This window comes from Chlorella variabilis (assembly GCF_000147415.1).
Source record: "Chlorella variabilis unplaced genomic scaffold CHLNCscaffold_11, whole genome shotgun sequence".
Taxonomy (NCBI): Eukaryota; Viridiplantae; Chlorophyta; class Trebouxiophyceae; order Chlorellales; family Chlorellaceae; genus Chlorella; species Chlorella variabilis.
The window spans coordinates 1,433,660-1,441,451 of record NW_005435077.1 but is presented as its reverse complement, the minus strand read 5'-3'; the positions used below and the strand labels follow the sequence as shown (position 1 = coordinate 1,441,451).

At 64.8% G+C, this 7,792-nt stretch overlaps 3 protein-coding genes across 3 annotated transcripts in view; 2 read left to right on the top strand and 1 right to left on the bottom strand.

Moving 5' to 3' along the window:
• Nucleotides 1-2,636: 2,636 nt before the first annotated feature.
• On the top strand, nucleotides 2,637-5,474 carry CHLNCDRAFT_58008 (hypothetical protein; the record flags this gene model as incomplete). Its single annotated transcript, XM_005847462.1, has 10 exons — nucleotides 2,637-2,779; nucleotides 2,901-3,034; nucleotides 3,270-3,355; nucleotides 3,540-3,711; nucleotides 3,961-4,127; nucleotides 4,360-4,468; nucleotides 4,564-4,652; nucleotides 4,741-4,786; nucleotides 4,909-4,961; nucleotides 5,140-5,474. 10 exons carry the CDS (start codon nucleotides 2,637-2,639, stop codon nucleotides 5,197-5,199), a joined length of 1,059 nt encoding a protein of 352 aa, XP_005847524.1. The 3' UTR covers nucleotides 5,200-5,474.
• Nucleotides 5,475-5,553: 79 nt separating this feature from the next.
• On the bottom strand, nucleotides 5,554-6,961 carry CHLNCDRAFT_134568 (hypothetical protein; the record flags this gene model as incomplete). Its single annotated transcript, XM_005847286.1, has 5 exons — nucleotides 5,554-5,612; nucleotides 5,780-5,855; nucleotides 6,016-6,453; nucleotides 6,648-6,778; nucleotides 6,952-6,961. The coding sequence occupies 5 exons, from the start codon at nucleotides 6,959-6,961 to the stop codon at nucleotides 5,554-5,556; spliced, it is 714 nt and encodes a 237-aa protein (XP_005847348.1).
• A 453-nt stretch (nucleotides 6,962-7,414) lies between these two features.
• CHLNCDRAFT_134567 (hypothetical protein) overlaps nucleotides 7,415-7,792 on the top strand; it is a gene marked incomplete at both ends in the record, with an annotated part of 3,137 nt that continues 2,759 nt past the window's right edge. The window contains one exon of the mRNA XM_005847461.1: nucleotides 7,415-7,584. Coding sequence (XP_005847523.1) covers nucleotides 7,415-7,584 — 170 coding nt within the window. The remainder of the gene's footprint in view (nucleotides 7,585-7,792) is intronic.

Here is a 7,792-nt window from a genome sequence, read left to right as displayed (position 1 = left end):
CAGCAGCCCTAAGTAAAAGCAAAATGGCTGCTCCAGCTGAGCCACACAATTGCTGTCACCAGCATGCGCACCTGGCACTGCTGGAACGCACGGTCCACCACGATGGGGTGCGGGGCAGGCTGCTCGGCAGGCTTCAGTGGTGCTTGGTCGGCACGCACGGGGCAGCCCAAGATGAAGATGCTGATCACGGCACGGTCAAACCCCTCCAGGCCGTAGAGGAAGGGCACCTTGCCGTCAGCACCAGCTGCCAGCTCGGTGGGTGCGTTGTAGGCCAGCTGCAGGAAAGGCAGCAGAGCAGCAAAGGAGGACCAGGGGAGTGCGCGGCGTGAGGGAGGGAAGGAGGATAGATGGAGAGGAGGGCAGCGCCACCTTGGCCGTGCCGCACCCCCCGTGCTTGCTGCGATGCATCCGGTTGCCTGCCTGATGCAGAGCACTCTCCAGTTGGTCTGGCGGCATCATTGCACCCCTTGTATCACTCACATGTGTGTACAGCTTCTCCACACCGCTGAAGCCAGTCGCCCGCTCGTGGTGCTCCTTGATCACTCGGGGCAGCTCCTCGAGCGGCACCACGGGGCACCACCGCCACTCTCCGCTGCGCTTGACGCAGCGGCACAGGATGTCCTGACCGCCAGCGCCCTTCAGCACCTGGAAGAACTGCAGCACCTTCTTGCTGTAGTTCTTGGCGCCGCCCTGCACTGCCGCCCCCCCTCTCGCACCCCGCCGCCGCCGGCCTGAGGGCGCCTGCTGGTCGCCCTGCTTGATCCGGATGATGCCCTCTACATCTGACTTAGTGAGAAACACATTCTTGGCGCCGTTTTGGCGCCGTTCTAAGGCATAAAGGATGACAGGTTGGTTCATAATTTTAAATTTGCGGCAGCTGCGGGGTGCGGGAGGGGAGAAATAGAAGCCTTAGAGACTCTGAAAGGCGAAGGAAAGGGAGGGATCGCGGGAGAGAGCGTGCCTGATGAGCCAGACGAATCGGGGGAGGTGCCACATCAGCGGGCAACACATGCCACATCTCATCCTCCTGATTGGGCCCGCACCTCGTTGCAAGTTGAAGCCTTCACTGTGGCGGTCTTGCACTCCAGCTCCGTAAGCAACTGATGGAATTTGAGCATAAGGCCATCATCGGGGAGAGCAGTTGGTCTGGCGACAACCAGAGGAGCCGCCGCGGCCTCGCCCTCGCTGTCGCCAGCCTCCACCGCCGCCTCCGCTGCCATCTCCGCCTCTGCCGCAGCTGCCTCTGCCGCCTCCCGGCACTCCTCCTCCCGCATGCTGTCCACCGTCAGGCCCCACCGCGTCAGGCCGCCAGATATCCTACACGTGAAGCCAGGCGCGGCACAAGAGTTGGAACAACCCACAAGTAACCATGGCAGGTCAGCGGCACAGCACCAGAACTGCGACACAGCAGCCCAGCACCACCCCACACAGCAGCACCGCACATTGCAGCGCAGCAGCGACATGCCAGCTGCCTGCTGCACTGCTTGAGTTGCCTCATGGACTTTGCTGTGCTCGAATGCTGCCGCAAAGCCTGCAGGCGGTTTTCCGCTGGGCGGCGTGAACGCCGCCTCCCAGGTGCCGACATGGTGAATGCCAGGAATGTACTTTGCAGCGGCCTTGGCCTCTAAGTAGGGATTCAAGTCCCCAAAAAGCTGCCGGTGCAACTCCTCGCTCTCCTCCACTAGTTTTGAGTTTCGCTGATCGGTAATCTCCTCGCCCCGCCCCCATGCGCGCCCCTTAGCCGCTGATATTAGCACACAGCAGTTTCTGCTCTGTGCAGCGGAGGTCCTGGCCACAGCTGCGCTTGGGCGGCGGCGCCCATTGGCGGGCAGCATGTGGGACACAAAGCCGGTCGCCTGGAGGGCGGAAAGAGACACTGACATCATGCTATACTATCAGCAATAGCGCGGGGATGCAATGGCGGGGAGTATTGAGGGGGCGCAAACTTGGGTGGTGCTGTGCTGGCCCAGGCTGGCCACCGCTGAAGGGAGGACCAATTATGCAGAGGCTGCACTAAACTCAGCACTTCACTCTGGAATCTTTCCAGCTTGTCGAACTGGGTCTGGTGGTGAGCAAACCAGGAACATGAGATGGATGCCACCCGGAGCTACTCCCCCTCCACCCCCTCACGGATCCGTGCGCTGGCGTCCCCGACATCGCCTGACTGGGTTGACTCCCGCGCCTACCGGCATCGGCAGCTGCGCCCCTTCACTTGGACGCCTAAACATGATTGATACAGGTCACACTGTTTCCTTATGTCAGTCGGTGCACCTTGGGGGTAGGAGGCAGCCGCCACCACCGCCACATGTGCGCTGGCCAGCTTTGGGATGTTATCGCAGCTCACAGCCGTCCACCCCACTTTCAAGGTGTCGTTCGATCGCCTGACGACCGGCTCTGAGCAGGCAGGGGCGCAAGAAGACTTCTGACATAAACTGTGAGTAGGGTAGGGCTTGCTGGCAGCCTGACGAGGCAGGGCGGTCCCATTTTGCGCCCATTGCACTGCACTTGACATCGACCACGCGTTGGCGGTGTTTGTTCGGTGCCGCGTGCGGGCCATGCCCGCCAGTTCCCCGTCCACCGCCTGCCTCAGGAGCGCCCCCTCCGCCGGTGAACGATTATCCTGCTGCAGGGACGCCATGCCCGGAGCCAGGCACGCGGGGCTGCTGGTGGCAGCAGCCTCCCTCCTGGCGGTGCTGGCGGCCGCCCCCGTCGCCGCGTCCGACTTGGATGTCGAGGCCGCCATCGTTGGTGGCTACAAGGCGCCCAAGGACCGCTACAAGTAAGGTCTCCCTGCCGCCTGACTGCCTCCCAGCGCCCCCCACCCTGCCATGGACCTGTCTGCATGCACATGCCGCGATGCCCTTCTCCTGCTCACTTCACTTTCCTGCGGCTCCATGCAGGTGGTATGCCACCTCGATTGTGAGGCAATACAAGGTGCAGGAAGGGTTCATTGAAGACGAGTACATTGCCCTCAACAAGTCCATGCTCAACTGTGGCCTCACTCTCATCCACCCGCAAGTCCTGCTCTCGGCAGGTCGGCTGGCGTGCCTGCTGTCCTGCTTTCCTGCCGCTGGAGGCGTGCACTCTGGTGTCACCAAGGGCAGGCTTGCAGCACAGGCTGTAACAGCAGCAGCGGTGGTGGGCGCCCGCCTCCCAGCCGCTGGCCAGCAAGAGTTGCTGCCTTGCACTTCCACCAATACTGAGGGGTGCCGTGACCTTCCTCATGCTCTGGCGCTGACCCTTTCCCGCCTTCCACTCGTTTCCTGCAGCCCACTGCCTGCTTTCGGAGGGAAGGTGGCTGGATGAGTGGAACCCAGAGCTCATCAGTCACACCTTCCCCAAGGCGAGCAGGGCGGTGTGCGAGGCACTGCTGCCGTGCGTCAGCGAGCAGCGCCGCCCAACAGGCCCGCCCGTGCTGCCACCCGCCGCCCGCTGCCCCTGCCCCTTGCTGCCACCCTGAGCGCCCTGGCCTTCCGGCTGCCCACCAGCCCGCCCGCCGTATGCCGCCGCCGCTGCTCCCATCCCATGTCCCCCAGCAGGTACGCATCAACGCCTACCGCATTTCGTTGGAGGACAAGGGCACCGCCACCCGCAACGTCGTCGCCACCATCGTGCACCGCAAGTATGATGAGTACAACGGTCTGATGAACGACCTGTCCCTCATGCTCCTCGACCGCCCCGTGCGCGGCCCCGTCATGAAGCTGCCCCGCCGTGAGCCTCAGCTGCCTGCAGCATGGCCACTGAGAGCATGGCCCCTGCCAGCTGCCGCTCGCAGCAGCGCTGCTGTCAGACAGCGGCGTGCCGGCGCCGTCCCCTGTCAGTGCCTGCTTCGATGTGGCGGCTGCCGCCCATCTCCCTGCTTGGAGGCCTCCCTGCGCTCTCTGCCACAAGCTCGTCAGCTCAATCCCGCCACACCATGCTCGCCGCACAGTCGCCACCGCCGCTGCCACCTGCCTGCAGAGCTGGCCACTGGCGCCCCCAAGGAGGCTGCCGGGGGCACAGACCTGCGCCTGATTGGGTTTGGCGTGACCGGGTTTAAGCCGTTCCTGAACTACCACGATCCGTTTGGTGATGGCGAGCAGCCGGTGCTTGGCTTCAAAAACGTCTTCGCTTCAGTGCTCCAGGAGGTGAGCGGAGGTTTTGGAGGTGTGCTGTCTTGGGTGGGTGAGCATGTGCTTCCGCCAGCTGGGAGGCCTGCCTGCCAAGGTGTTGGCGCCCCCAACGGCACCGCAATCAACAATGCGGGACCGCCTCTACAACTAGCCAGCTGCCCGCTCGAGGTACAACACTGCCTCGCGTTATGACCCAGCAATCCTCACAGCCACCCGCGTGCTCCGTGCTCCTGCCACTGCTGCGCAGGTGCCGCTGCGCCTCAATCCACCGAAAGTGTGCTGGGCCAAGTACAGCGATAAGGCGCCTCCCTACTGGGGCCCCAAGAACGACACCTTCATCACCAACATCTGTGCAGGTGAATGGACTGTCACAACTGCCGGACGGTGCCGAATGAGGCATCTGTGGCAGTGCCGTGCTGACAGGCGCCGCCATGTGGGACCGCCGCTGCAGGCGTGCCCTGGCGCAAGACCACCAGCTGCTACGGCGACTCGGGCGGTCCTCTCTTCATCAAGGGCAAGACTGCCCGTGACGATGTGCAGGTGTGCAGGGGTGGGTTGGACTGGCCGAGAGCAGGCAGAGTGGCGGCGCTCCGGGCACCTAAGCCGCTGTTGGTGCATGCCTTTGCAGGTTGGCATCGTGTCATACGCCAGAGAGTGTGGCACCACGACCCCAAGTGCGTTGCATGCTGTACCGTGCTGTGCTGTGGCCAGGGCGTGTTGCGCCAGTGCTTTGCTGCGTCAATGCCGCTCACCAAGCTGCTGCTGCCTGCCTGCCCTGGCCGTCTCCCGAGTGCAGGCGTGTTTGTCAACGTGGCTCATTATCGCAACTGGATCAACACCGGCGTCAAGGTGAGCTGTATGTATGTAGCAGGGCGGCAGGTGGCACTGCTAGCTGCGGCAACTGGCCAGTGCAACAGCGGGCACCTGCCCAGCTGGGATGCCGCGAGGAGAAGATGGTGTGGCACGCAGCCCTGGCCCGCCCTGCTGCTCCAGCTCAACCGCCCCTGCCTTGCTGCATGGCTGGCAGATCCTGCTGGGCCAGGCGCCCAAGAACCCCAAGCTCTACCGCCTGCGGCGCAAGAAGTAGTGATGCGCCGCTCCTCATGTCAGCGCAGAGGGAGACAAGCGGTCGCCCTTTTTCACAGTACTATCAGAACTTTATCAGTACTTAATCAGAAAATTCTCATCAATACTTAGTACTCTCTCACAATACTTTCTCACTTTCTTGCCAGTAGCAGTTCTCTCTGGTGCAGCTGCGGCTGGTGCCTGTCTGCGCGACCTCTTGACGTGCCTGGCCGGCTGTGGTGATATCGCAGAAAGCCCTGGTTTGGGGTTAGCGACAATATTGTGCAAGCTTAAACGTCAGCAGTGCACAGGGCTTCCAGCAAGCAGGACAGGTGGCAGGAGGCAACAATGTAATTCAAAGCTGCACACGCGCATGTCATGCTGCTAATGTTGGGTCTGGCTCTGCGAGCGCCAAGCACAGCAGCCGCCGTCGACCTGCATGCAGGGGAGAGGGGCGAGCGCTCAGACTTGGGTGATGGAAGCAGGCTCGCCGTCGCCAGGCCTTGGCCTGACATCCACCTCCTGCCCCACACCAGCAATGCCGGACCAAGCCTGCCCATCCCAAGCACGGTCGTCAGCAGCAGCAGCCACTGGCGCCTCACCCAAGCCCTCCTCCTCTGGCGCCAGCTCCTCGCCCAGCTGGCTGAAGCCGCAGGCGCGGTACAGAGCCAGCGCAGGCTGCGGCAGGCAGCCCGCACGGCAGCAGCACACATGTGAGCAGCGCGCGCGTGGCGCCGGGGCAGCGCTCGCCCGCCAGGAGCCCACGCGCCCCGGTCACAGTGCCGCCAACACCACCACCTGCACACATCCCAATACACGCAGCTTCCACCCAGCTCACCTCATTGCCCACCTCCACGTGGCAGTACACCTTGCCCGCCCGCCACCGCTCCCTCGCCAGCTCCGCCGCCGCGCCCACCAGCCCGCGCCCCAGCCCGCGCCCGCGCTGCGCCTCCGCCACCACCACGTTGCTGACGTAGGCCGCGGGCGCGGCGCCGCGCGGCACGCCCTCCGGCCACCTCAGGCCCCCGTATGCGTCGATGAAGGCAGCCACCGCGCCGTCCAGCAGCCGCACATCAAGTGTGCCCAGGCAGCCGCCCGCACCGCGCGCGGCAGGCGCCTCAGCCGGCGCCGCCGCAGCGGCCGCGGGGCTACCGCGGGTGGCCACCAGCGTGACGCACAGCGGCTGGGCGCCCTTGGTGCGGCGCAGCAGCGCGTACAGCTCCTGCCCCGCAAACTGCTTGATGAAGGAGGCCTTGAAGCGGCCCACGCTGCGCTTCTGCGGACGGAGGCAGGCGTGGGCAGCAGGGGCGGGGCCGGCGCATGGGATGGGTGCAAGCATGGGCAGCGACGGCGGGGAGTTGGCATGGGTTGCGGTGCGGGCAAGGGCAGCGTGGCGAGCTGATGCAGCGGCAGCAGCTGCTGTGTGGCAGCCGCGGTGGCACGTGAGCGGCAGCATCGCAGGGCAGGCACCTCGTAGTATGCCTCCGCCCGCAGCCAGGCCGCTCGCTCCAGGTCCTCACGGAACTGCCAGGGACGGATGTCAAAGGCGGGCGGCGGGGCCGCAGGGCTGGGGGCTGGCTCCGCCGCTGCCTCTGCTGCCTCTGCGCGCGTGCGGGGCCGGGCAGGCTGGGCTGGCGAGGCTCCTCCAGAAGCTAGTCTGTAAGGTGAAATCAGGTGAACAGCGAGTGAGGGTGAGCTGCAGCGGGGAACGGCCGAAGTAGCGGCGGCAGGCGGCGAGGTGTCGGGAGCAACTTGCGAGAGCAGGGCCGCCCACCTGAAGGCATGGGGCTCGCTGCACGCTGCAAGGGCGGACCGTTGGGCGCTGCAGAGCCGCCTGGGGTGCACGGCTGCTGGCACAAGCGGCGCAGCACAGGCTGCTGTCATGACATGAATCTGCGCAGTTGTGCACGTGAATGCAGCACCTCGCAATCCGGAACGCGCAACCTAATGTGGAAAATATGCTGCGTGCTGCGATGCGCAAACTCGGCGGGTTGCAGAGGGCCCAGCTCATTTGATCGTCGCCCGCATTCATCCGGCACCATCCCTGGTGCCTCAGCCACGCCGGCTGCGCTCCCCTGCTTTTTAGCGCAGGTGCCGCCAGCTTTCCGCCTCTGCTCTCCCTCAGAGCTGTCATTTGACGTGTGTGGACTCAGTCGAGGTCTCGTGGAGCAATCCGCGGCGGTCGCTCCCTCCCGCCGCCCTCCCGCCGCCGCCGCCCTCCCGCCCTGCTCCGCGCCATGGCGTTCCTCTACAGCCAGCTGGCCATGGCGGCGGCCACCACGCTGGCCAAGAAGACCTTCGAGTTTTCCATCACCTCCTCCCTCAAGGGTCTGTCAGACGTGATCAAGGAGCGCTTCTCCACCTCCAAGGCACTGCAGGAGACGCAGGCGAGCGGGGCTGCCTGGCTGTGTGGCGGAATGCGCTGGGCATGGCTGCGAGGATGAAATGTGTGGCTGGCAATTTGCACCCATTCAGACCCCGCCTTCGCCACCTGCGGGCCTGCCCCACTGCGCTCCTGGAAAGGCCGCCTGCCTCAGGCGCTGCCCTGCTGCTGACACCCTTTCCTGCCTGCCCGCCTACCCGCACACGCCCGCCTGCCCCACTCCCCTGTCCGC